Source organism: Lutra lutra, chromosome 6, assembly GCF_902655055.1.
Source record: "Lutra lutra chromosome 6, mLutLut1.2, whole genome shotgun sequence".
Lineage (NCBI taxonomy): Eukaryota > Metazoa > Chordata > Mammalia > Carnivora > Mustelidae > Lutra > Lutra lutra.
This window is the reverse complement of record NC_062283.1, coordinates 1947883-1975871: the sequence shown is the minus strand read 5'-3', so window position 1 is coordinate 1975871 and position 27989 is coordinate 1947883. Positions and strand designations below refer to the sequence as shown.

The 27989-nt window shown below is 42.3% G+C and overlaps 2 protein-coding genes and 2 non-coding genes across 4 annotated transcripts; 1 reads left to right on the top strand and 3 right to left on the bottom strand.

The window, feature by feature from the left end:
* Positions 1-27: 27 nt before the first annotated feature.
* Positions 28-13695, top strand: LOC125102062 (histone H2B type 1-C/E/F/G/I). The gene is made up of 3 exons (XM_047732765.1): positions 28-435; positions 2062-2066; positions 13684-13695. Exon 1 carries the CDS (start codon positions 46-48, stop codon positions 424-426), a length of 381 nt encoding a protein of 126 aa, XP_047588721.1. The 5' UTR covers positions 28-45; the 3' UTR covers positions 427-435; positions 2062-2066; positions 13684-13695.
* TRNAM-CAU (transfer RNA methionine (anticodon CAU)) lies at positions 4710-4781 on the bottom strand. The gene has a single exon. It is a non-coding gene; the product is annotated as a tRNA-Met (tRNA).
* Positions 5156-5226, bottom strand: TRNAG-GCC (transfer RNA glycine (anticodon GCC)). The gene has a single exon. It is a non-coding gene; the product is annotated as a tRNA-Gly (tRNA).
* Positions 13696-14140: 445 nt separating the features above from the next.
* Positions 14141-15082, bottom strand: LOC125101998 (olfactory receptor 2B2). The gene has a single exon (XM_047732687.1). It carries the CDS (start codon positions 15080-15082, stop codon positions 14141-14143), a length of 942 nt encoding a protein of 313 aa, XP_047588643.1.
* Positions 15083-27989: the final 12907 nt, after the last annotated feature.

The window sequence follows — 27989 nt, the reverse complement described above, 5'->3', positions numbered from 1 at the left end:
CGTTACTTTCTCTTTCCTCCTGAGCGCGGTCGGAGTGTCTCCAGCATGCCCGAGCCCGCCAAGTCCGCTCCGGCCCCGAAGAAGGGCTCCAAGAAGGCGGTGACCAAGGCGCAGAAGAAGGACGGCAAGAAGCGCAAACGCAGCCGCAAGGAGAGCTACTCGGTGTACGTGTACAAGGTGCTGAAGCAGGTGCACCCCGACACGGGCATCTCGTCCAAGGCCATGGGCATCATGAACTCGTTCGTCAACGACATCTTCGAGCGCATCGCGGGCGAGGCGTCCCGCCTGGCGCACTACAACAAGCGCTCGACCATCACGTCCAGGGAGATCCAGACGGCCGTACGCCTGCTGCTGCCCGGGGAGCTGGCCAAGCACGCCGTGTCCGAGGGCACCAAGGCCGTCACCAAGTACACCAGCTCCAAGTGAGCTCGCCAAGTAAGCGTCCTGTCAGTCAAACCCAAAGGCTCTTTTCAGAGCCACCCACCCTCCGAGAAAAGAGCGGGCGCACTTTGCCTGTAGTCTAGCTGTCCTTTTAGAAGTGTTGGGAGCTAGGTTGGGAGGGGGAGATAGGTGGGAAGAAAAGGGAGAAGCTGGGTAAGCATCTAGGCTCTCACTATCTTGCTAATCTACTGTGTAGATTCTGTGTAGTTGCTGTGTAACTTCGGTTACACTTTATTAGTGAAGCCCCTGTCGTTAAGCCTTGCGGGTTGGCGGCGGACTTCGCCCATAAGCTACCGTAGTTGGAGAGGAGTTCCCTAATTTCATCGTGTTCCTGAACTCCGTATCCTTCTCATCCCCTCCTTTTCTTTGCTCTTTCCAATATTGAATTTTCCCTCGGGAGACCCTCACCGGCGGGTTAGGACGTGCTGCCCTCTGCTGCCATCCTGTGGCCGAGAGCGGAGGCAGAGCTCCAAGGCCTTGCTCTTTTCCAGACGGAACTGAAATGCTTTCTTCCTAAATTCAACTTCCCGAGGACAACCGTGAGTCGCGGTTGGTAGGATTACTATTTCTGTCACCCTTTAAGCACTGGATTTAACAGTTTCTCCAACAGTCCAACGTGCACATGACAGAGACGGAAGAACCAGAAAGCGCACGCGGAAGTGCTGAGGATTGACTTATGGTCAAAGATGAAAAAACAAAACAAAAAATAAAAACAGAAAAAACCTCAGCAACCTGAAACAAAAACAAAACAAAAGCCTGTTCTCTACTTCTAGTCCTCACAATAGAAATACTTTAGTATTTCCTGTAAACCTAAACATGACAGAATACTCATGATTCTGATGGGCTGCTCTTTGAAGACATGTCAGGATTTAGGAATATGGTTACACATAAGGAAGCTGCACTTTCTTTACAGAACAGGTCAGTATGAACTTGGTGACCTTGGTCATTTTGTAGGTCCCTATGCCCTTTTAAATATGTGTGTTTCCCCCAAAGTCTGGCTCTTGCTCTTTTTGAAGGTAGAATTTTTCTTTCCAAATGTTTCTTAGTCCTCTGACACCTCTGCCTAACCAAGTTCAAACATCCTATTAAAATGCTTGCATTCTTTTCGGGTGTTGCCACAACAAAATATCATTTATTGGGGTGGTTTAAACATACTTATTTTCTCAGGGTTCTGGGGCTACAAGTCCAAGATCAAGGTGTGAGCTGGCTTGGCTTCCCTCCTGGGCTTGCACCTGAGTCCTCATGTGGCCTTTCTCTGTTTGCACACCTCTCAAGTCTTTCCCTTTTCTTTTAAGAACATAGTCCTGTTGGATTAGGACCCTCCTTGTGACTTCATATAACCCTCATTACCTCTCAAAGGTCATGTGTCCAAACACAGCTGCACTGGGGTTAGGGCTCAAATATGTGAATTTTGAGAGAACACCCCTCATAAAGCACGTAAAGCCATTTTCCATGCTTTGCTCTCATCTTCTATTCTGTCTTTCATAAAATATCTACATTTAGCTTAAGTTACAGCTAAAGAGACAGCTGTGCTGTCCTCCAAACCAGAGGTTTATTTATTTTTTTTTTTAAGATTTTATTTATGTGACAGAGAGACAGCAAGAGAGGGAACACAAGCAGGGGGAGTGGGAGAGGGAGAAGCAAGCTTAAGCTCCAGTTGGAGGTCTCTGGGCATTGAGGGAGATTTCTGTGCCCATGACAAGCTGTCCCACGTCCTTCTCCTGCCACCAAAGCGCAGGGCCCATGCCCAGACCTCTCCAGCTTCCCAAATCCTCCCCTGGAAAGAATCTGTTCACTTGACAGCTCTGGGTAGAGACCAGTCATGTACCCGTTAGGTATCCACCAGCTACTTCGTGCCGTTTAAGGAAAAGGATAAAGAAGTGAGCTAAAAGAAAAAACTTAAAATTCTTTAAGCTATTACAGTAATGAAAAAGAAGTGGTGAAAGGCACTGGGAGTTATTGTGGATTTAATAGTTACCTGGATAAGTAAGCCCGTTCCTCTAAATTATGTGATGTCTGTCTTATTGTGCAGTATTCTCCTCTACCTACTTTTTTGGGTCCAGACTCAACATTTTCTCCATTTTCTTTTGGTGACTGTCCCCATCTCTCCTGTCTCATCATGAAGGAAAGGATAGAGACAGTAGAGGCCACAAGAATCAAGGATCTTCCCTTCCTACTATGACTCCCTTCTGCAAATGGCCCATCCTTGCTTCTGGAACCCCGTCTATGTCTTTCTCTTTTAGCCCTTTATGTTCTACTGTCTATTTAAATGAGACATAGACTGTCACATTCTGTTCAAATCAACTATCCAGTAAATCACTGATTTTATATTATTTTTTTTACTTTACCTTCATGCACATGATAGAAATAAGAACCAAATTGTCTTCTGATTGAACAAAGAAATATCACAAAGGTAAAGGTCTTGAAGGAAAAAAAGGAGGTTCCAGTCAGCATCTTATGACCAGGGCAATACATTTTTAAAGAGAAAGACACCAGAACCCAATATTGTACTGTATGTTCCCTAGGCCAAATTTAAATTAAAATAAATAAATAAATAAATAAATGAATAAATGAATAAATGAATAAATAAATAAAGAGAAAGACAACCATTTGCAGACTTAGAATTTAAATGTGACTTTCAGAGGTCATAGTCACAATCTGAAGTCATTCGACATCTTTGAAAATCCTTCATCAGAGAGATCAGTGGCGAGGTCCACTTGATGAGGCCCTACAAGCTTTCTCTCTCTGCGGCTGCTGAGAAGGGATTTCTCTCTCCTGCACTAGAAAAGGTGTTTAGAAGGCTAAGTGCTGGCATTCCACGACCTGGTACCTACTGATAAAAGCAGGCCTGAGAATGAAACATTGACATGGAGAAGTAAAAAGGGAAGAGGGGATTATTAAGAGGTGTGAGCTGTCGGAACAGATCACCGGCAACTTGCAAGTGGATGAAGGGGATAGGAGAGCAGCCTCTCACTGGTGCCTGTGGGCCACGAGGTAGCCTCCAGGTTACGGGATCTGTGGAGGGGCACGTCTTTGATCACCTTTAAATCATTTTTAGGGTATTTTACAAGCTGACGGAGATAGAATGTAAGTTGTAGATATTAATAAGGTACCAATGATTCCAGGTGAGGAATGTGGAAAAGGAAGGTGGGGAAGAGTGAGCTGGTCTCAGTCCTGTCTTCCTCCGAAGCTCATCGAATGGCCACTCACACAAGGAGCTTCCCAGCCTCTCTCTGAAATTCTGTGGTTTGGAAATCTCAGTAGCCAGCATCCATACAGGACTTTGATCCAAAGCCACCAGGTGAGGACCCCAAGTGAGGATGAAGACTCTGGGGAATCAGGAGGCTCCAGTTCTACCCACCACTCATCCCAGCTGCAAATGCTGCTCCTTGCAAATAAAAATTATTAACAACATAAAGGGGAGAGATGCACATCAAATTCATGTAGAGTTGCCCTGAGAAAGAGAACTAGAATTGGAGCTGATGTTTAAAAGAGTGCTTCAGTTTCTGTGTGCTTTTCTTTTTCTTTAAAAGTAAGGTTTCTAGTGGCTATATCATTATGTTAAATAATAGATCAATTTTGTGTAGTCATTTTTGTATTATTCCATTAATTTTTTAAAATGTAAAAGAAGATGGAGTAAACTGTCCAATACTGATGTTTGCTGCATTATTGGTTTTTGACATATTTACCAAATCACCAGCACCTAAGATGGGCCAGGTAGTGTTCTAGATACCACAGTGTCCACAGTGGCAAAACAGACCAAAACAAACAAACAACAAAAACAAACAAACAATAACAACAAAAACCTCTTCTCTTGCGAATTTAAGCTCCCGGGGGTGGGGGGGGGGGGATATATAGTATAAAAGATACTGTCTACCAGGTAGTGGTAAGTGCTGAGGAGGAAAACAGAGCCAGGATGCGGAGGTGGAGGGACACTGTTAGGAAAGTTGCTATTTTAAATTTTAAATTCTCCAAACTGAATGAATCTCTGTATTTGGTTCTTTTGACCTCTAAACTTGCAGTCTTGTTTACAACGAGGCAGCCAGCTGATGGGTTAAAATCAATTCTCTGCTCCCAACAGAGGGCACCTGACATTGCTAGTTAGAGACTTCTGATTGGTGGGTTATTTTCGTCCAAAAGTTACTAAAGCTTCAGGAAGATAGGATTCTAAAGCTGTGTTGTAAATGTATACAATTTGGCGGGAGGGGGGAGAGCGGAGGGGGAGCCGGGTAAGGGCTAAAAAAGAAAGTGAAAAAGACCAGCCACCTTAGCAGAGGATGGTTTCGATCCATCGACCTCTGGGTTATGGGCCCAGCACGCTTCCGCTGCGCCACTCTGCTAGGCACAACCAAAGTCCTTTCGGTAATCCTTTTACAGTTTCCTCCAAAGGCTGCGGCCTTTGTCCGAAGATATTCCTTTTTTTTTTTTTTTCTTTCTTCAAAGCCTACATACCAGTGTTACCCAGGCTTCCAACAAAAGATGACTCCAGAGCACACAGACTCTACGTATTCTGAAAGCGGAAAATCTGATGTTCCAGTCGGGGAAACAGCGGTCGCCAGCCTGCCACACTGACCGCAGCAGAAGCGACTCTGCGTCTCGTCTCCATGGATGAGCTGGCTCAGAAACCGAAAGTGGAAGGAATCCTACTGCTACACGGGGGTCGTTTCAAAATGATTTGAAAGGATTGAAAGGGAGGGGGGGAAAAAACTGCTCTTGCATTGGCCGGGAATCGAACCCGGGCCTCCCGCGTGGCAGGCGAGAATTCTACCACTGAACCACCAATGCCTGGTACCCCAAATCTTACGCTGGAGCTAGAAAACGTTGAGCCCGCTGTTTTTCTCGCTACTGCTAACACACGTACCTTTCTTTCTTCTTATCTAGTTTTTTGCTCTTACCGACTAGAACCTTGTAATGCCCTTTCTTCCCCACTTTTCAGGAAAACCTCACTTTCGTGGCAAATCCCGCGACCCGGAGGCCGGCCGAGAGGGGGTGATGCGCCCAGCACCGCCCTCTGCTGGCCGCCTCGGAGAAAAGCAAGGCAGGCGGCGAGGCAGGCCTCGGTTGCCATGGTTATCCAGGTGGCACGGGAAACTCCTTGCAGTTAAAGCGAGCGCAGAGAGGTCTCAAAGAAGGGTAATTTCAAAACAAACAAACAAAGGTACAATTATAACTAACTCTCCTACGAATATAAAAATGAAGTCTTTTTTTAGCCCCTTAATGAATGAAATAAGTGATCAGCTGTTACTACCAGGTCAGAGGAGAATTCAAAGGGATGCCATGGGTAGATCAGGTATGTTGACGCGAACGCGTGCACAGGGCACAACTGGCTTTTCCGCGATGTAAGTGGGCGCGGGAGGGTGGGGGAGGGGGAGCGTCCATGTCCCATCAGGAGACACAAATAATTTGCATGTCTAGTGACACGGACTCTTCTCTACTGCTGTCGGCTGCCTACAAATGACAGTTGTAAAGTAGCTCCCGCTGGGCCAGGATCAGACGGAACAGAAAGGTGTGCTGGAATTTTCCTGTGAAGCACAGATTTTCCTAGTCTGTTTCTTTTTCAGGGCAGTCTGCCAAGTCTGAGGACAAACATAAGGGCTAAACTCAGAAGTTAAACAACCTTTAAAATCTCACCACTGCAGGGATGCCGTGACCCCGGCTGAAGGAGTCGCTCAACCGACCGAGTATGACCGAGTTTCTGAAGGACCGTGTTGCTCATTCATTCATTCCCACCCCTACCCTCCAGGACCCACAGCCTCCCCTGTAGTTGGCGCTTAGGGGCTCAGCTTAGCCTGGGGGCTTGGGGGCAAAGAGATCAAGTGTAACTGGGCACAGATAAACCCGAGATCCTTAACAGCATGCACAACACCTGAGCTGCCACACACACACACACACACCCCCACCATGCTCCAACCGTGAAGAGCCACGCAATTCCTCTGAAGCCCCCGAGGGCAAGCCCAGAGCAAGTGTTTAGTGTCTCTCCCTTGCGGCCCCCAAGCCAGCCTCTCGTCTCCTCAGTCTCTCTCCTCCTCAGGAGCGTCTTTCACTCAGAAGCTCTAGGTCCTCTTACCAGAGGCCTTTCCCGAACACTCGACGCAGCGACACCCTCCCTCAGAAGGACACACACATTTGACCCCTTTCTTGCTTGTGTGTTTCTTCTCACACATTCAGTTCCGTGTGACGCGGCGATCGTGCCCCTTGTTTCGTCCGCGCCCCGGCTCGGAGGCCCCCGCAGAGGTCCGGCGCGCTTAGCTCACGGGCCAGCTCTGGCTCTGGGCACCGCGCCGGCTCCTCGACGCCCGCAGGCACCCGTCGGCCGGGGAGCGAGCCTGCAACCCTCAGCGCGGCGTCCCCGGCACCCACAGGGGGTCACTCCGCTCGTGCCTCTTCACACACTTCAGACAGGCCGCGGGGGCGCGGAGGCCAGAGCGGCCGACCCGGCGGACGACGAGTGGGGCCCAAGGACTGACCTTTCCGGCAGCGGTTCCCGTGGCAGCGAACTCGCGAGACTCCCCGCCGGCCCTGCCCCGTCCTGCGTCAGGTGACGGCGTCGGGCGACCCGCGCAGGCGCCCTCCAGCCCCGCCGCACGGCCTCAGGTCCATATGGGCCCGGACTCCGGCGGACGTGGCCCCTCTGAAGCGAGAACGTCCCGTGAGAAACGGAAGGGCCGCGCCCCTCCCTGGCCTGGTGAGCAAAGCGACGTCGGCCGGACGCACAGGAACAGGAGAAAAACGAGCCACGCGGCGGCCCCCGTCGAAGCAGGAGACACAACCGAGCGGCCGAAGCAGGCGCCTGTGTACCTTCGGGACAGAGAACAGCGCGTTTGTGAAGCGGCGACCAGACAGACGGCAAACACGCTACACTGTGACGGGTCTGATTTTCTCTCTACCCCGATTGATACAGACTCTGTTGGGGAGAAAATATAACTCCCCCCCCCCCACCATTATACAATAATACAAGAAACGAACAAGAATTAACAAGCAAGTTTAATAAAATATTTCTCCCTCATGTCTCCACAGGAGACAGCCGTATTGGGAACGCGCCCCAGGATGGCCCAAGTCACTTCAGCTAAAGACTTTGGGGCGAGTGTGGGAAAGAGGCGGTTACGGAAGTGACCAGGCCAAGCACCCGGAAGGGCTGCGACATAGACTCGAGTCTGGGCGCCGCCGCGCCCCCCCTCCCCCCTCCCCCTCTCCCCCCCCCCTCTCCCTCCCCCCCTCCACAATTTCTAGTGAGTTAGAGTCGTCATTCTCCCCCTGGTATGGACAGGGAGTCTTACGAATGGACACTTCTCAATGTGATTTGTCTTTACAAGAGAGCACCTTCTCCGTTTTTAGAGCTTCCGGGTCTGCTTTTTCTACCCGCCCCCTCCCAAATAGCCGTTTACTTTGGTGTGGATTATTCTGCTGTCCCTCAATTGTGGTTTTCTTTCTTTTTTTTTTTTTTTTAACAGCCCTAGGTTCCCTCTTTCTGGTGGGAGTATGTCTTCTCCCCTGCTGGTACGGGGAGGGTACGTTTCACATCCGAGACTGCCTGTTGTACTGGCTGTTTCTCAAGTACCTTTAACTAAAAACAAAAGAAAACAAAACCAATGTGTCACAGTGGCGTGTTTTGGGGTGGCACGTTCTGTGTTCCCCTTCCCATCACCCCCACAGCCTTGAGGAAAGAGTATCTGTAAGCCGGAATTAGTTTTGGCTCTTCTCTTTCTCTTACAGGCCTTGTCTAATCAGTAAACAGTACCAGCTCTCTCCTCAAAATTTACTGTTCAAAAGAAAACTACAGGACCCAAACGTGTCCCTTGGGCCAAGTCACCAAACCTGGGCTTCCTGCCTGACCCGACTGCAGTTTTGACCTTCCCCAGAAATGCAGCCTTACCCAGTCAGCAGGAACTCGCTCCTTGGCACCACCTAGTCAGTCAACCACCCGAGCCTCTGCATCCTGGACTGCAAAGCAAAAGAAAGTAATTTGCAGGATAAAACCCTCAGCTTTTCTCCCTAAGGGAAGTGACCTTGCCTGGGACAATCTTTTCTTTTCTTTTGCTAATAACTTACTTATCCCACCCTCCCTTCTGCAGAAGCCTCCCATTTTGTACACCGCACCACCCCCCCAGCTCCCCTTTGCTTGCTGGGTAGGACACCGCCCAAGGCAGGAATTATTTAATAAAGCCAATTGGATTGTTTAAAAAAGCAACCACCACTGCAGGCCCCAACCCGCATCACTGAAGTTAAGCTCCCAAATCAGGAAACCAAGACTTAATCCCTAATCTAACTGCGGTTTCACCCTCCAGGAATGTAACCTTTGACCAGTCCACAGGGGATTTCCTGGTCAATACTAAGGCATTTACTATGGGCTCCCCTTAGAAGGACGGTCTTGCCTAAACAATGATAATAAATTCCTCCCTTCTTCTTCCTTTTTTTAAATTTATTTATTTTTTGAATAAACATATAATGTATTTTTATCCCCAGGGGTACAGGTCTGTGAATCGCCAGGTTTACACATTTCACAGCACTCACCATAGCACATACCCTCCCCAATGTTCATATCCCCACCACCCTCTCCCGTCCCCCCTTCCCCCCAGCAACCCTCAGTCTGTTTTTTGAGATTGAGTCTTTTATGGTTTGTCTCCCTCCCAATCCCCACCTTGTTTTCATTTTTTTCTTTTCCTACCCCCCAACCCCCCCACATTGCATCTCCACTTCCTCATATCAGGGAGATCATATGATAGTTGTCTTTCTCCAATTGACTTATTTCGCTAAGCATAATACCCTCTAGTTCCATCCACGTCGTCGCAAATGGCAAGATTTCATTTCTTTTGATGGCTGCATAGTATTCCATTGTGTATATATACATCTTCTTTATCCATTCATCTGTTGATGGACATCTAGGTTCTTTCCATAGTTTGGCTATTGTGGACATTGCTGCTATAAACATTCGGGTGCACGTGCCCCTTCGGAGCACCATGTTTGTATCTTTAGGATATATACCCAGTAGTGCAATCGCTGGGTCATAGGGTAGCTCTATTTTCAGTTTTTTAAGGAACCTCCACACTGTTTTCCAGAGTGGCTGCACCAGCTTGCATTCCCACCAACAGTGTAGGAGGGTTCCCCTCTCTCCGCATCCTCGCCAGCATCTGTCAATTCCTGACTTGTTAATTTTAGCCATTCTGACTGGTGTGAGGTGGGATCTCATTGTAGTTTTGATTTGTATTTCCCTGATGCCGAGTGATGTGGAGCATTTTTTCATATGTCTGTTGGCCATCTGGATGTCTTCTTTGCAGAAATGTCTGTTCATGTCCTCTGCCCATTTCTTGATTGGATTATTCAACATCCTCCCTTCTTTGTTTAATGCCCTCTCTCTGCCTTTAAAAACCTTTAATTTTCTTTTATTTTTTTAAAATTTAGTTATACAATGCAATATTGATGTCGTTTTGGAATACAGGTGAGGTTTAGCAGGGTGAGGTCCAGAGCCAATGACCAAGAAGGAATTGTTGAGGAGTCTTTGGTGCAAAATGGTGGTTTATTAAAACGCAGGGACAGGACCTGTGGGCAGAAAGAGCTGCTGCTCCCAGGTTGTGAGGGATGGTGATTATATACTAGGGGGTTGGGGAGGTGAGGACAAAGGGGGTGTCCAGAAGGACTGTCGTATGCTAATGAAGACTCTCAGGAAACTGGAGGCCTGGTTATCGTCAAGCCAAGGCCTTTTTCCCTCTAATGAGGCACTAACAGGAAAACAGTTGGGAGCTTCCTGGAGGAACGTTACATTCCTCCTATCCCACGTCCTTGTCAATGGGCTGCAGGTTTAAAAGAAATTATTTAGGGACGCCTGGGTGGCTCAGTTGGTTGGGCAGCTGCCTTTGGCTCAGGTCATGATCCCAGCGTCCTGGGATCGAGTCCCATATCGGGCTCCTTGCTCGGCAGGGAACCTGCTTCTCCCTCTGTCTCTGCCTGCCTCTCTGCCTACTTGTGATCTCTCTCTCTGACAAATAAATAAATAAATAAATCTTTAAAAAAAAAAAAGAAATTATTTATATTTCCCTGTCTCAGCCTCCCTCAGTTGTATGGAGGGAAGGGTGATTTTAGGGCTTCAGGAACGGAGTTCTGGGTCTCTGTAAGTTAGGCTATTGGTAAGAAAGCCTCTTCCTCACAAATCACTAGGACATTTGTAAACTAAGGGAGACTCCAGTCTTGCAAGACTGTGATCTCTACAAGTTAACTATTTGTTTTTCCTTTAGGGCAGCCCGAGTGCCTGAGGACTGTCACACGTAATGAAGCCAATAATGAAGGCAATAATGACATGCTTAATTGAGAGTATGTTCCCGGATGAGACACTATGGGACTCCCATTTCTAGTAGCCTGTAGTACAGAATATGAAGTGAATTCCTCTGCGTTAATTAATGTTCATTGTCATCCATTTACTTATGGCTTCTATCTTTTAACTTTATTTCTGACTTCCATAGAATTATCAATTTCTCCCATTTGGTGTCACTTCTAATCTAGTATGCCTGTCATCTCTGAGTTCATACAAGTTGTTGGTAAGTGCATGTTCTAGGAGGACAAATGAATATAATTCCTGGGACAACAGTGCCTTCCTTCTGGAGTGGTAGGGTTTAGAAATCACCTTTTGAGGGAGGATTTACAAGCAGGCAGTGTAGAGGCCACTTTTAGACAAGACGCTAGAGCAATGGCAACTTGAGCAAGGCATAATGTCCCAGGGACCGCAGGGCTGAATGCAGATAGCCTCATTCAGCAGCCCACCTTGAAATAGCCATAAACCCTAACTAACCAATGGGCTACTTACAGCAAAGCACAGTTAACAAAAAGGGGAATGTCCCATACATCCCATGCCTCCCTCACTCTGCCCTGTAACTACATGGCGGCAGACGGGCTCTCCTTTGCTGTCCCACCCAGGGCTCCCTCCCAGTGTATCCAATACATTTCTGTCTCTTGTTCTGCCCAGGGTGCATTCTTCACTGCCCATGCTGCCCGCCCCCCATCCAATAGGGTCGCCCCACAGATAGGAGCAAATAGAGTGCTTTGCCATCTTAGTCATTACTGCACCGTATTATATAAAACTATGAGAAGTGGGCAAATTCTACTCAGAAATCGAGATACTTAACATTCCCTAAGAATATCAGTCTAGTACCTCTATAAAATTGGACTGTTAGTTTAGTGTTGGTGGTTCTAAATGAAGCCAGAATGAATTCTAGTTATATATGTTATGCCCGAGTTTTCATGTCCGAGAGACCGCCAAGGAGCCGACACCGATGCAATCACACGAGGGTTTATTTGACAAGCTTAAGCTTGGGCCCAAGTATACCCGACACAGCAGAGTAGGGACTTGGACCCCGAGCCAGATTACAGTCCGAGTTTTTAAAGGCAGAGCAGGGGTGTCAGTAGGTGATTGGGCCACGACTACTAGCCCTATGTTCCTGTTTTTTTTTCTTTTTCTTTCTGACATGATCTATTACAATGTCAAACCATGTTGTTCCTGTTTTTTCCTTTTTCTTTCTGTCATGATCTATTATAACGTCAAGCCATGTTCTTCCTGACATGAGTTATTATAACGATAAGCCATCCTATTCCTGATTGATCATTGTGTTTGCTCAGGTCAGTCTTCCTGGAGCTGTCCTATTCATTGTATTTGCTCCAGTCAGTCTTTCCGGAGCCAGGGGTCATTTACTGTCTCGGAGACCTAAGATGGCTCCCGGGGCCAAGATGGCTGTACTTATGTCAAGGCTAAACTTGGGGTGGGTACAGCCTGTTTTTCTTGGCCTCCACAATATATAGTATATAGTTTAAATAAGGTATTAAATACAATAACTAATATATTAATATGTCAAATAGTATATTACATTAAATAATAATATAATACATATAATTGTATAATAATAAATATTTAAATAATAAATATGTCATATATTTATATTAGCATATTTTAATATATAATATTTTAACTTAATAACTTAAAATTACAAACTGATAGTAAAGTATTTGTATATATATTTTGTATTAATTGTGTTTTTTCAAAGTTTACCATGATATCATGCATTGAACCAAATACTGGCTCATTTTTTAAAATGCAAAATACCTCAATTTCCATCACTCCGGTTTCACTGCTATTCCTTACAATTCTTTAAAGATCACTGACACTGACTTTGAGATCATATAAAAAGTTATCTCTGGAAGTTCAGTATAGTATTTATCCAGATTTCAAAGTATGAATGCATTTTCTTTGGGGAATGTCCTCTCATCCGTCAATCTATTCCTTTAGCATTTTGCTTCTATTTATCCTTTTAATTATATTTCTCATCCATGGAGATAAAAGATAGGAACTCAACAAAACATCTTTATTTATTTTAAATATTAGCCCACACAACTTTAAAGTGTGGTCCCCAGATCTACATTACCTAAGCATTCGTTAGATGTGCAAATTTCCAGCCCTCTCCCTCACCCAGACCTTAGAAAATCTGGGAGCAGGGTGTGAGTTTTAAAGCCCTCCCGCGAATTCTGATACCTTTTAAGTAGTTTTGAGATCCATTGTATTGGGTTGTAATTACCCTGAGGCAGAAATGTATGCTGTTATTGGAAGATCTTATGAAGAAACGTGCTAATTGTATTTCTTAGTTATTGTACTTTGTTTTTATGGTCTATTTAGTAGAAGAAAAAAAACTGGGAAAAGAAGAGTAGTGAAGAGGCAGTTAAAATGATTATAGTGTGACAATCGTAAATCCTAAAATCAACCAAATCGCCAACTCACAGTGTTTAAGTGTCTTCCTCAGCCCTTCGATGAGAGCTGAAGGCCATGTGGAATTAGTGTAAATTACAGTCTTCGCTTCCTCAGGGGAACTAACATGGAATTAATACGCTTTGCTTCTTGCACGAGAAAAGTGCCTTAGATAAGTAACGGAAGTCATTATCTGATGTGCTAGTTTCATGATTTAGACTATCAGTGCTTTAGGATTTAAAAAGAGAGAGACACTACAGAGTGTAAGAGAATCATGAAAAACTTTTTTTTTTTTTTTTTCCAAAAAACAACTATTTGATTCAGGCCTAAAATGCAGCTCACTTTTATTTGGTGAATGGAATAGAATAGGACAGTTCAATTCAGAAGTACAAAGTAGAGAAGCAGGAGAATAGAAGATCTAGTAAACTGTGGAAGAAGAATCACTGTGGATCTTCAGACTACGATGTGGGGATAGTGTCAATAATTTAAGCTAGGCTATTAACCTTATATCTACAGTTTAGGAGGAGGGGGTTGTGAATGGCTTTATGGACTTCTGTCAAATTTCCTACAGAAGTGTGGGTTGACACTATATGAATGCATTTGGGTTGACTGCAGGTTTAACGTGTGTGAATGTATTTGCATGTGTATAAAAATGTCTTGTGTACTAAGCTTTTATTCTAGTCTCATAGGAGTTTAACCCTCCCCCACGTACACAAACCAGGGGTATAAAGCCTGAGACGTTAAAATATTTTAAGGTCACACTATTTCAGGGGATCATAATAGACCAGTTCTTGGGACTCGTACAAGGAATATATTTGGGCGGTAGAAAATAAATAAATTCTCTATCAATGACATTTTATTTGAGGAAGATCACCATAACAGTTCTTTCTAAGAGTATTGAGGATAAGGTAACTTGGAGACAAATTATTAAAAAGCTTAAACCTCAAGTCTTTAAGAAGACCTATCATTTAGGCATTCCTATTTCTTGATTAAGAAGACCCTCACAATCAACCTCTTAAATGCTCCCTTTACATCTTTATTCCTAAGTGTGTATATAAGGGGGTTCAGCATGGGTGCGATGATCCCATAGAAGAGGGACACCATCTTCCCCCGGTCCTTGGAGCTGGGGGATGGCGGTTGTAGGTACATGGAGATCGCAGTGCCGTAAAACAGTGACACCACGATCAAATGGGAGCCACACGTGCCAAACACCTTTCGCCGGCCTTCGGCCGACTGGATCCTCAACACTGCTTGGACAATGAAAGCATATGATATAAGGATGAGTATCACGGGTATTAAGAGAAATAGCACACTGATAAAGAACAGTTCCGCCTCATTGGCTGTCGTGTCTGCACAGGACAACTGGAGCAGGGCAGGGACCTCACAGAAGAAGTGATCTACTTCTCGACGGCCACAAAGCGGCATGTGAAGGGTCCAGGTGGACTGCAGCACTGAGTTGCTGAAGCCACTGAACCAGGATGCGGCTGCCAGCTGGAGGCACAGCCTCTGGTGCATGATAACTGAGTAATGCAGAGGCTGACAAATAGCTACAAACCTATCAAAAGACATGACGGCCAAGAGAAGACATTCGGTGGAACCCAAGGCCAGGAAAATGAAGAGCTGGGCCACACAGCCACCGTAACTGATCACCTTCCTGGTGCTGCGTATGTTTACCAGCATCTGTGGAACCGTACTTGTGGTGTAGCAAAGGTCCAGGAGTGACAGATTGGTAAGAAAAAAGTACATGGGGGTATGTAGTTTGGGGTCCAGATGAGACACAAGAATTATTGCCAGATTGCCGAAGATAGTCAAGATGTAGGAAATCAGGAAGACCACAAAGAGTGGGAGCTCCAGCCATGGTCGATCTGAGAAACCCAGGAGGAGGAACTCCTGTGGGATGCTCTCATTCACCTGCCTCATGATCAGTGGTTCAGCTCTTTGTTCCCTGAAGTATAAAAGGTCAGTAAGGTAACAAATGCATATTTATTTACTGTCAGTTGGTTATAATCACTTTGCTAATAATTTACACAAATTACAGACTGATAGTATGAATAATGTGAAAAGTGTACTGATAAAAATATATCTTTCCAAGTATTTCAAAAGTGTTTCTGTGTTCATAACAGTGTCTTTGCAAAATGAATTACAAAATTTTAAAAGCAGGTCATCAGTTTCCATGTTCACGGGAGGCATCCTTTGACCTTTTGTTATTTCACAAGTTGGTTGTTCTCACTTGTGCCTTGATACCTAGTCTAAGGTAGAAGTTGGCATAGCTCTGGGGCGCCTGGGTGGCTTAGTTTGTTAAGCATTGGACTCTTGATTTTGGCTCAGGTCAGGATCTCACGGCCATGTGATGAAGCCCAATGTCAGGCTCTGTGCCCAGAGTCAGCTTGAGATTCTCTCTCTTCCTCTCCTTCTGCCCCTCCCCCAACTCTAAATAAATAAATAAATAAAATCTTAAAAAAAAAAAAAAGTTGGCACAGTTACTGCCATTGAAATTTATTCTAATGTCTCCTTAATGCCAGTGAGATTCCCTGTTTGTGCAAATTAGTTAAAATTGTTTAAATCTCACTCCTCCTACCCCGAAAAAATATATAGACAGTATCTAGCAAGTTATCAGACACAATTTAAGGAGACATGTCCTTTTACTTTTTAGAAGTTCAGAATTCATACATGATTTTTTTAATAATAAGGAAACGTGAAGTCTGACAGGCCTGGGATCACACCTTGCCCAATTTAGTCACATTGCCCCCTTGTTTCTTATTCTCTGATCTTCAGGCTTTTCACTCTTAGGGTGAAAATAATGACATTTTTCTAAGTTGTCTTGACGTGAGGCACAGAAATACCCTTCAATCTGGACGCTGACCCCCAGAAACAGAGCAGTGTGGATGAAAGAAACTTTAGTGATTTGGGGGCCTCTGAGGTGCTCAAAGAGGAATTACGGTTTTTAGATCTCCAGATTTCTTAAGGTTGTCCATTGAAAGCTTCCCATTTCCTCCTTAACCCCCAAACATCAACCCGACTAACCATCTGCTGTGAGGCCGACATGTGGTTTTTAGTGTAGATTGCCTGGCAAGGTGCATGGCCTGGAGAAACACAGACATATTTGGGAAAGGATGGGAGGGATGTGGAAACTCTGAGATGCTTTGGGCAGAAGCTACTCAGGGCCCTGCGTTCCCCATGTGAATATGTCCATTCTACCTGCTAAAAATGATTCATGCCAAAGAAATCTTAACAGGACACTCGAAATTATTTCATTATTTTTATCAATATCGGAATGTAAGTTTCTCATTATTATTCTTGTTCATTAAACTGTTAGCAATGTGTATTTTAACTTTGTTTTATGTATTCTAGGGACTATTAGTTCCCCCACAATATCCCCTCTCGGTCTCAGCTGATACGCACTCTGGTTCATGCGTGATGTCACATGTGACATCCTCCCAGGCTTTCTGTGGCCAGTGAGGACACAAGGACAGGGAAAGTACTACGGCAGCGGGGAGCACAGGAGTAGAATCGGGAATGACAGCGCTGGGCCAGAAAGCAATCAGAGGAAGAAGTTTGATAGATTCCAGAGCACCAAACTCTAGACACTTCTTCACTCATTTTTTTTGGGGGGGGGGGTACACTCACTCATCTTCCACACACATAGTAACCCTCAAAGGCTTTATCCACCCTTAAAAGCGCATCTTTAGATTGAATAGTTGTGATATCATTTTGTGTCTTAGATGGGTTTTCCCCCTAGGAAAAGCACAGTAATTAGATAATATTGCAAGAATGAACACACACAAAAAAATACTTTGAAACAATTTCAACCATTTCTATATTCCAGGAAACCTAATTCCTTTCATGCTAAATTCCTTTTATTATTGTATTTGTTTCCAAAATAATGCCACATCATTGATTCAATTTCTCTCCTTTTGTTGTTGTTGTTAATGTGCTCCGCTCCCAGCATGGGGCTTGAACGCAAAACCTCGTGCCTGAGAGTGGCGTGCTTTACTGAGGCAACCAGCCACCCCTGACTCAAGTTTTTTCTATCACTGTTAGATTCTGCCTCCTTCATGAGCCTTTCCCAGTTACTGAGCTCCTTCCTTTAACCTTCCAGTGGAATTTTGTGTGTAGCCTGACTTTAACACTTCCCTCTTTCCAGTTGTCTTCTTACTTCACATAGCTTGTGCACATCACATCCTCACACACGTTGTACGTGTCACTTGTACACGAGCCTGGAAGCTCCTGCAAGACAAACTCGACCTTCGCTCCATCTTGGTGCCCAAGTAGCAACTCGCAGCACACTAGCCACTGTCACAGTTAGATGGACGTCAGTCTTCAACCACTTAGGAAGCACATCCCCTGCGGACAGAAGTGTGCTATACCCTGAAGATACAGAGAGACGTCAGAGTTGGCTCTTAGTGTCCAGGAGCTGATGGTATTTAGGGGATCTGTGTATGTATGTAAAAATATAGCAACAGGTGTTCATGACTTTATGATTTCCAACACTTAAACTCATCTTTATGCCTAGGAGTTTTTTTTGTTTTGTTTGTTTGTTTTTGTTTTTAAATAAGTTTCCCTTGTCATGGTATAATTTTTTAAAAATATTCTTTATGGAAATCGTTTTATTTTGGCGTGAGTTCAAATCAAAGGACAACCTCATCAATGCCAAATGGGGTCCAAGGCTTTGTGAACTCAGCATGACCCTTCTTTCGGGATTCTGCCCCTCAGTGCCCACCGTTGGTTCCTCCTCAAAAAGAAAGCTGTTGTATGTGCGGTCACCAAAACCAGAGGCAGGCCCACAGAGGGTATCAGGATAAATTAGGTATCAGTTTATTTTTCCTTCGATTTTCAGATTTTTATTTTTACCTTATTTATTTTGATTTTTATTATTTCTTTCCGCTTTGATTCATGTGGGACCCAGTGAAGTGCACTGAGTCAGTGGGCTATCTTCCAGCTCTGCTCTAAAATCCCCATCCCATGGGGTGCCTGGGTGGCTCAGTGGTTAGGCATCTGCCTTAGGCTCAGGTCATGATTCCAGGGTCCTGGGATCAAGCCAGCCTTCTTGCTCAGTGGGAAGCCTGCATTTCCCTCTCCCACTCCCTCTGCCTGTGTTCCCTTTCTCGCTGTGTCTCTCTCTGTCAAATAAATTAATAAAATCTTTTAAAAAAGAAAAAAAAATTTCCATCTTGGGCTGTGAGAGTAATAGCAGTATATTTGGAGAAGGAAAACCTGTACAGTTTGATTAGCTAATAGCTAAATGGGGGCTGTCAGACAAAACTTAAATGTAGCCTATGTGATTTCCATGTTGTCTACCATCCTTCTTTCCTGGTTCGGTTCTACACCATTAAGTCTTTTTATTTTTTTATTTTTAATTTTTGTAAATATTTTATTTATTTATTTATTTGACAGAGGGTGCTAAAGCCTCAAGAACACAAAAGAGGTATGAGCTTAGTAACTATGGTGGAAAGTTTAAAAAACAGCATGGGGGTTGTGCGGAGCAGATCTTCAGAGCTTGCCCATCCACCCCCCCAGCAGAGCTGGCCCAGAGCACATATCTATTACCATTAAAAAGTCCTATAGTTGGTACCTCTTTTTCCCTCTTTGTCATTATGTAACAGACTTTCAGGTGTCTTTAGAATTTTCAGAGAACTGTGTTTTAGATGGTGGTGTTCCATCTTGTTTTGCTGCAAAGCTGTCATAATCAAGGCTTAAACCTCTTGCAATTGATGGCATTTTAGAATTACGAAAAGATTATAAGCATACATGTAATTTTTTGTTTTCTTGGCTAAAAGCTTTTGACTTCGAGGCATCCCCTTTGCTTATTCTCTCCGGTTTTGTTTCTGTTACTGTTACACACATGGAAACATTCTACTACGCATCTAAAGGAACAGAAAACAATGGGCAACTCCAGTTTACCTGTGAGAGATTTTTCTTTAAAAACATGCCTGAACGATCTTATAAGGAGACAAAGATAGTTCTTTCCTAACAATGGGCTATTTCATAAGGTGAGGAACTTTTGAGTAAAATTAAGCAATTTCAGTTTACGTTTCCTTTTTAAATGTGTCAAACTACATAAAATGGAATTTTACACAAGTGCATTGCTCTGTCAGGAGTGTTTCCTGATGAATGTAGCCAGGGATACAGACACAGAGTGAAAACCCGAGAGCAGGACACAGGACACAGGGTTGGCTCACTGCTTATCCTTCAATGGAATGTATTTAAATATGAAAGTGATTTCTAAATGCCCAGTTTATATCCCGCATAAAAATGTAATTATTCCATTATCGTTTCTATTACCTAGTTTTAGTTTTAGCAGGAAAGACTCGAGTCAGTTCTTAGGGTACTAAAGGGTAGATTCCTTTAGGGAAGAATTATTTAAAAATACCTATAACTATAATATATTTCAGATTACATCAGCAAATTTATTTGCTAGAAAATTGGATTATGATCTGAGGGAGACGTGTGTGTGTGTGTGTGTGTGTGTGTGTGTGTGTGTGTGCAAGAGAGAGAGAGAAGGAGACCCAGTGGGTGAGCTCTGGGTTATTGGTGCATCCCACATCAATGGAAGCTGTAAGGAGCAAATTATACAATACATTCCAAGCTGAACCTCATGAATTGAATTTAAATTTTGCAGTGGGGGACAATTTGGCCACGTGAAATCAGTCTAGGGAGTTTTTCAACAACAAGAAAGGCAACTGGTTTAAATATCTCAAAAGAGCACAACTGGCAGCAAGTATATAATGTCGGAACTAATTGGGTAATTAACTAAACACAAAAGTTGAGCAGTGCCTGAAGCTTGCCCGTCCTTCAAAAAATGAAAGAATGGGTTGAAGTACATCTCATCTTTGTGGCTTTGAATGTTAACTTTATAAACTCTATTAGCTCACCCGATTTATAAAGCTAAATATAAATTTCAATTCCCAGGAGAATGTTTTACTTAATGAAATGTTTTTATTGCTTGTTTTTTAAAAATTAATATAAAATCTTATTGTATGCTTCTTAAAATTAGAATATCCTCACGTTTTATATATGTCTTCTTACCTTCTTTCCTCCCTCAGGATCTTCCTGATGTAGATCATACCTTAGGAAGCCTGGTAGTTCTCTTTCAAGGCCACTGTATATCTTATTTCTGATATACTTTTATTGTCTCAAAATTCATTATTTTCCTGCACACACACTCCCAACCTCAATCTCACACACTCTCTCCCCAAATGTGTCCATCCCTTTGGTGCTGCTGGGCCAAAAATTCCTCCTGAAACATAACCCTTCTCTAAATGGGATCTCCATCTGACCTCAGCTGAGTGAATCCTCCAAGAGGCGTTAGGTAATTTGAATTCTAATTCATAGTCTCAAAGTTAGGACTGAAGGATTTGTTAACATTTGAAACAAGCAACCAAAAACCTAGGAAGTCCTTATCTGCATCTCTGAACTTACATGAGATGGGGTCCTGATCGTTTTCCTGTTTATGTTTATTTCCTGTTCACACATCTGTACTGTTCACGCATATGGGCATTGTGGCTAATACGCTGAGGATCACTGAGTAGATTCCTCTGCTTTTGAGTGAAGCTATATGGGCAGCATCTTGTTACCCACACTTTGAGTGGCAAATGTTCAATTGGGCAGCAAAACAGAACATTTGATTTTGTGAGATACCAAGGGGACTGGTAAAGGGACCACGTCTGGGTTGAACCCTAAGTTAACAGAAGGAGCATTTTAGAAGCTGCGGGTGGGATATTAGCAAACTTTATTGGTGATCTGCTTAGAATGTCTTCACCCATGGTTTAGAATATTTGCCCAGATGAACACATATCATCATGTCCTTTTAAAACCTGTACATAGGTTGACTTTATATCTGTCATCTCTTTGTTGAATCCTCCCATCCCCTATCTGAGCTTGAACACTCAAAAAGATAAGGTTTAACAGAGTCTTAGGAGCATCTCTAAAAACCACAATATGGACAGTCTTGAGAAAAGAGGTAACAAGAATTTTAGTCCCAAACCTGCCAGTAAGTCATTGTATAATTGGACAAGTTAATGGCTTTGGATGTCAGTTTTATGTTTTGTAATGTAATGGGATTGATATTTCCCATCAGCATAAAAACTGTTTATTTTTAAGTTCTCTCGAATTATCTCATATGCCTAAAAGATAGGGTTCCAAATATTACATAGATCCCGTCTTCTTGCTGGAGCATGAGGAAGAATATTGAGTGATTTTTCACACAGCTAACACAATGTAGCTTGGCTTAGCATAATTTACAAAGAAGTTTGCTAAAAAAAACAAACAAACAAGTTTTTCCTATTTACGAACAATTAATTTTGCAGGCAGACTGAATTTATGTGCTCAGAGAAGTCACCTGCCCAAGGTCTGAGAGCCAGTAAGTGGGCAACTGAAGATTAGAACTTAAGACTGACCTGTACTAAAGTGATTTCCCATAGAGATTACAAACATATTCAAAATAATATTATATATAAGGGCTTATGGAAGCTAAAGTGGAATGAAGCACATTTTTCCTAGCAGATAATTTGGTCTTTGCTGAGATGTGAAACATAAGTAGTCTATGAAATGAGTGCTTAGAACACTCAAATTTTACTAAGTATAAATAATACTATACTTGGTATGTAAGTATATTATAGAATTATGGTAGGCTAATGTATAAGTATATTACTAAGTAATACTAAATAAATTTAGTAATTTTTTAAAAGATTTTGTTTATCTGACAGAGAGAGAGTGCACAAGGCAGAAGCAGACTCCCCCCTGAGCAAGGAGCCTGAGGCAGGACTTGATCCAGACCCCAGACCCTGCGATCATGACCTGAGCTGAAGGCAGATACTTAAACGACAGAGCCACCCAGGCGCCCCAAATTTAGTAATTTTTGGAAATGTATTCTACTTACCTCCATTTTAAGCACTGGAGATAGATCCATTTATTTTTGTGTCCAAGAAGGCTTGAATTCAGATAGAATTAAAGTTCATAGATACAGCGACGACGTCTTCGTAAGTCGTTTAGCTGTGGAACTGGTTTGACGACACTCATTCCGTTTCTTTTAGTTACACTCGGTATAAGTCACGAGTTTCCATTCAGAGTTGACTGGAAGAGAAGGACAAAGTATCACAGATGACCCGAATGTTCAGGTATCACGTGCCTTGGAATGAGGGCATCAGCTGCTGTTTTCAGAGGGTTTTTCCTAACCAGTTTTGTAAATAGAAGTATGGTGTACTTTGTCTGCCAAGATTGGTAAACACCAATCTTTGGTTTCTGGTGGAAATCTCAAACACGGAGTTGTAAAATTCTTCCCCCATAGTTTATAGTAATTAGTCACATACCTAATGGGGAGGGAGAGAGAGGAGATCTTTGAAATGATATTTCTCTTTGCTCTCGATTTGCTCAGCAAACTTCCTCTAGAGACCAAATTCTCAACTTTTCCTGAGACAGAAGTAATGACAATGGGGACTAAAGTATTCAAAAAAGTTTGATTTTTTTTTCTGTTGAATTGGGATTCATTTACTTTCAGCTACTCACTGAGTTCTCTAAAGGCACGCAATTACTTCTATCAGTAAGGAATTCTTTATTCCATGTGTAAATTCTCTAAATAGGCCTCCATGTAATTTATATTAAGAAAATTGCCCATTAGCTTGATTTACAATACATTTTACATAAAGTAGTTTTAAAAACTAACATAGAGCCAACATATCCACCTTATCTTTCATGGATTTTAAAACTTCTAGGCTTAATTACTAAGCTCTTCTTCAACTCAAGATTGCATAGATTGTCTTGTAAGATTTAATTTTTTTATGTTGCAATATTTAATCCAGACAATATATATTTATTATTTATGTACTATAACATGCAGGCATATTTCAATTTCATTTCCAGATGAATAGATTTGGAAGACATATATTTATAATTCTGAAAAAATATTAGGACCTATTAAATAGACAAAACCACAAGCTTTTAACAAATTTGAAGGAACCCCCCACAAGTAACTCCATAGGAAAATGACAAATTATAGAAATTAAAAATGTAGAGATTAAGCAAGTCCAAATGACCAATGTAAGAAAATATGACCAAGTTCCCAAGTAGAGAAGTGTATATTAAAATAGCAATGATAATGGAGAGGAGAAGGGAGTTGAGGGAAATTGGAAGGGGAGGTGAACCATGAGAGACTATGGACTCTGAAAAACAATCTGAGAATTTTGAAGGGGTGGGGGGTGGGAGTTGGGGGCACCAGGTGGTGGGTATTGTAGAGGGCACGGATTGCATGGAGCACTGGGTGTGGTGCAAAAATAATGAATATTGTTATGCTGAAAAAATAAAAAAATTAAAAAAAAAAAACAGAACACTCAAAAACAACAGACTGTAATAAATTAAAGTCACACGCCAAAAAAAAAAAAAAAAAAATAGCAATGATAAAACTCTCCATACTCACCAGCCTGAAAGCAAATGGGAATTGAATTCTGTTGCTAATGAGAATGAAGGAAAAAGGCTACTCACAGGTTACTGGTGGAAATTCAGAGTGTTAAAGGTTTTCTGGGGGAAAATATGGCAATGACTCTTAAAAACTACATATTCTCAAACTTGTCACCCCTTGGAATATCTCTCTCTCATAAAAATCTAACATTATATTAGGACAAATGGACATTAATGTTTGATGTAGAAATGTTTTAATGGCCAAAGATGGAGAAAAATATCGGGTCTTTTGAGAGGACACTCACTAAATCATTTCTATATTCATAGAATGCAATATTCATCCATCTAAAATAAACAATGGTTCTAACGAATGGTTTGGAGATGTTTTCCTGAGATATTGCTGAATGAGCAGAACAATGCAGAAAAACTCACAGAACATGATTCTAATTTTGTAAAATAATAACTTAGTACACCCTAAATACAATTTTCTTATGTATTTTCTGTAGGAGATTTTATGAGAAAATATGTTTGTTTTCCTCTAGAATAATAACAAATGCTATTTCTTAGATAATTCACATGAGTAGCCTGGAGACAGGCAGAGAACAATTGCTAGAGGAAGAAATGGAGGAAGGGCCTAAAGAAAAACCTGGGGAAAAAAAAAATTAAAATTCTGTGTATATTTAAACATTTCTTGAAATTAATAGCGGTGATTATTTCTGGATAAAATAAAAATAAGGATGGGGATGGTCAAGGAAAAATAGTACTACTGTATGAATTTTTTACAGTATTTTTCAATAGGCTGTAATTTATTTTTAACAGGCTGTAATTTAAATGAAAAAATACAGTTTAAAAAGAAAATAAGCAAGTACTAAAGAAAATATAAATAAAAATAAATATTTATTCTGCAGAATGGACCAAGTATATATAAACTGAAATTGTCTCAGAAGTCCTTAAATATAGAAATTACCAAGAAAGACCCACTTATTCAGGTCCTGAAAGTAGGGATGGATCTGCTGAATTTATTATCCAAACAGATGCCCAGCTGTCCTTTGAAAGGATTATTTCCTCAATAATCCTATGATTATTGCTATTCAATAGATTAGAGCAATTCATTATCTCTATAGATATGTGGACATTGAAACAAACTTGAAAAGGTTCAAACAGAATGTGTTAGGAAACTGAATGCATTATTGAAAGTCCCACTTTTGTTCATTTTTGCTTTATTTTTCCTCTGGCACTGTTACCCAGAGTTACATACCTCCCTTCTTACCATGAGGACCCTTTTTGTCAGGAACCCACTTATTCGGATAGCTCTCTTCTTTTGCTTAGAAAGAACTTCTGGAATAACTTTATGTTATATTATTCTCTGACCACCTAATTTTTTTTTTTATTTTTTTTTTTATTTTTTTTTTTTTTAATTTTTTTATTTTTTTCAGCATAACAGTATTCATTATTTTTGCACCACACCCAGTGCTCCATGCAATCCGTGCCCTCTACAATACCCACCACCTGGTGCCCCCAACCTCCCACACCCCACCCCTTCAAAATTCTCAGATCGTTTTTCAGAGTCCATAGTCTCTCATGGTTCACCTCCCCTTCCAATTTCCCTCAACTCCCTTCTCCTCTCCATCTCCCCTTGTCCTCCATGCTATTTGTTATGCTCCACAAATAAGTGAAACCATATGATAATTGACTCTCTCTGCTTGACTTATTTCACTCAGCATAATCTCTTCCAGTCCCGTCCATGTTGCTACAAAACTTGGGGATTCATCCTTTCTTTCTTTTTTTTTTTTTTTTTACAGCTTTATAAACATATATTTTTATCCCCAGGGGTACAGGTCTGCGAATCGCCAGGTTTACACACTTCACAACACTCACCATAGCACATACCCTCCCCGATATCCATAACCCCACCCCCTCTCCCAACCCCCTCCCCCCATCAACCCTCAGTTTGTTTTGTGAGATTAAGAGTCACTTATGGTTTGTCTCCCTCCCAATCCCATCTTGTTTCATTTACTCTTCTCCTACCCCCTCAACCCCCCATGTTGCATCTCCTCTCCCTCATATCAGGGAGATCATATGATAGTTGTCTTTCTCCGATTGACTTATTTCGCTAAGCATGATACCCTCTAGTTCCATCCACGTCGTCGCAAATGGCAAGATTTCATTTCTTTTGATGGCTGCATAGTATTCCATTGTGTATATATACCACATCTTCTTTATCCATTCGTCTGTAGATGGACATCTAGGTTCTTTCCATAGTTTGGCTATTGTAGACATTGCTGCTATAAACATTCGGGAGCACGTGCACCTTCGAATCACTATGTTTGTATCTTTAGGGTAAATACCCAGCAGTGCAATTGCTGGGTCATAGGGTAGTTCTATTTTCAACATTTTGAGGAACCTCCATGCTGTTTTCCAGAGTGGTTGCACCAGCTTGCATTCCCACCAACAGTGTAGGAGGGTTCCCCTTTCTCCGCATCCTCGCCAGCATCTGTCATTTCCTGACTTGTTAATTTTAGCCATTCTGACTGGTGTGAGGTGATATCTCATGGTGGTTTTGATTTGTATTTCCCTGATGCCGAGTGATATGGAGCACTTTTTCATGTGTCTGTTGGCCATCTGGATGTCTTCTTTGCAGAAATGTCTGTTCATGTCCTCTGCCCATTTCTTGATTGGATTATTTGTTCTTTGGGTGTTGAGTTTGCTAAGTTCTTTATAGATTTTGGACACTAGCCCTTTATCTGATATGTCATTTGCAAATATCTTCTCCCATTCTGTCAGTTGTCTTTTGGTTTTGTTCACTGTTTCCTTTGCTGTGCAAAAGCTTTTGATCTTGATAAAATCCCAAAAGTTCATTTTTGCCCTTGCTTCCCTTGCCTTTGGTGATGTTCCTAGGAAGATGTTGCTGCGGCTGAGGTCGAAGAGGTTGCTGCCTGTGTTCTCCTCGAGGATTTTGATGGATTCCTTTCTCACATTGAGATCCTTCATCCATTTTGAGTCTATTTTCGTGTGTGGTGTAAGGAAATGATCCAATTTCATTTTTCTGCATGTGGCTGTCCAATTTTCCCAACACCATTTATTGAAGAGGCTGTCTTTGTTCCATTGGACATTCTTTCCTGCTTTGTCGAAGATGAGTTGACCATAGAGTTGAGGGTCCATTTCTGGGCTCTCTATTCTGTTCCATTGATCTATGTGTCTGTTTTTGTGCCAGTACCATGCTGTCTTGATGATGACAGCTTTGTAATAGAGCTTGAAGTCCGGAATTGTGATGCCACCAACTTTGGCTTTCTTTTTCAATATTCCTTTGGCTATTCGAGGTCTTTTCTGGTTCCATATAAATTTTAGGATTATTTGTTCCATTTCTTTGAAAAAAATGGATGGTACTTTGATAGGAATTGCATTAAATGTGTAGATTGCTTTAGGTAGCATAGACATTTTCACAATATTTATTCTTCCAATCCAGGAGCATGGAACATTTTTCCATTTCTTTGTGTCTTCCTCAATTTCTTTCATGAGTACTTTATAGTTTTCTGAGTATAGATTCTTAGTCTCTTTGGTTAGGTTTATTCCTAGGTATCTTATAGTTTTGGGTGCAATTGTAAATGGGATGGACTCCTTAATTTCTCTTTCTTCTGTCTTGTTGTTGGTGTAGAGAAATGCAACTGATTTCTGTGCATTGATTTTATATCCTGACACTTTATTGAATTCCTGTACAAGTTCTAGCAGTTTTGGAGTGGAGTCTTTTGGGTTTTCCACATAGAGTATCATATCATCTGCGAAGAGTGATAGTTTGACTTCTTCTTTGCCGATTTGGATGCCTTTAATTTCCTTTTGTTGTCTGATTGCTGAGGCTAGGACTTCTAGTACTATGTTGAATAGCAGTGGTGATAACGGACATCCCTGCCGTGTTCCTGACCTTAGCGGAAAAGCTTTCAGTTTTTCTCCATTGAGAATGATATTTGCAGTGGGTTTTTCATAGATGGCTTTGATAATATTGAGGTATGTGCCGTCTATCCCTACACTTTGAAGAGTTTTGATCAGGAAGGGATGCTGTACTTTGTCAAATGCTTTTTCAGCATCTATGGAGAGTATCATATGGTTCTTGTTCTTTCTTTTATTAATGTGTTGTATCACATTGATTGATTTGCGGATGTTGAACCAGCCTTGCAGCCCTGGAATAAATCCCACTTGGTCGTGGTGAATAATCCTTTTAACGTACTGTTGAATCCTATTGGCTAGTATTTTGGCGAGAATTTTTGCATCTGTGTTCATCAAGGATATTGGTCTGTAGTTCTCTTTTTTGTTGGGATCCTTGTCTGGTTTTGGGATCAAGGTGATGCTGGCCTCATAAAATGAGTTTGGAAGTTTTCCTTCTATTGCTATTTTTTGGAATAGTTTCAGGAGAATAGGAATTAGTTCTTCTTTAAATGTT

Bases quoted from the DNA above. Each gene is read 5' to 3' on its own strand.
- LOC125102062 (XM_047732765.1), top strand. From the start codon at position 46: ATGCCCGAGCCCGCCAAGTCCGCTCCGGCCCCGAAGAAGGGCTCCAAG.
- LOC125101998 (XM_047732687.1), bottom strand. From the start codon at position 15,082: ATGAGGCAGGTGAATGAGAGCATCCCACAGGAGTTCCTCCTCCTGGGT.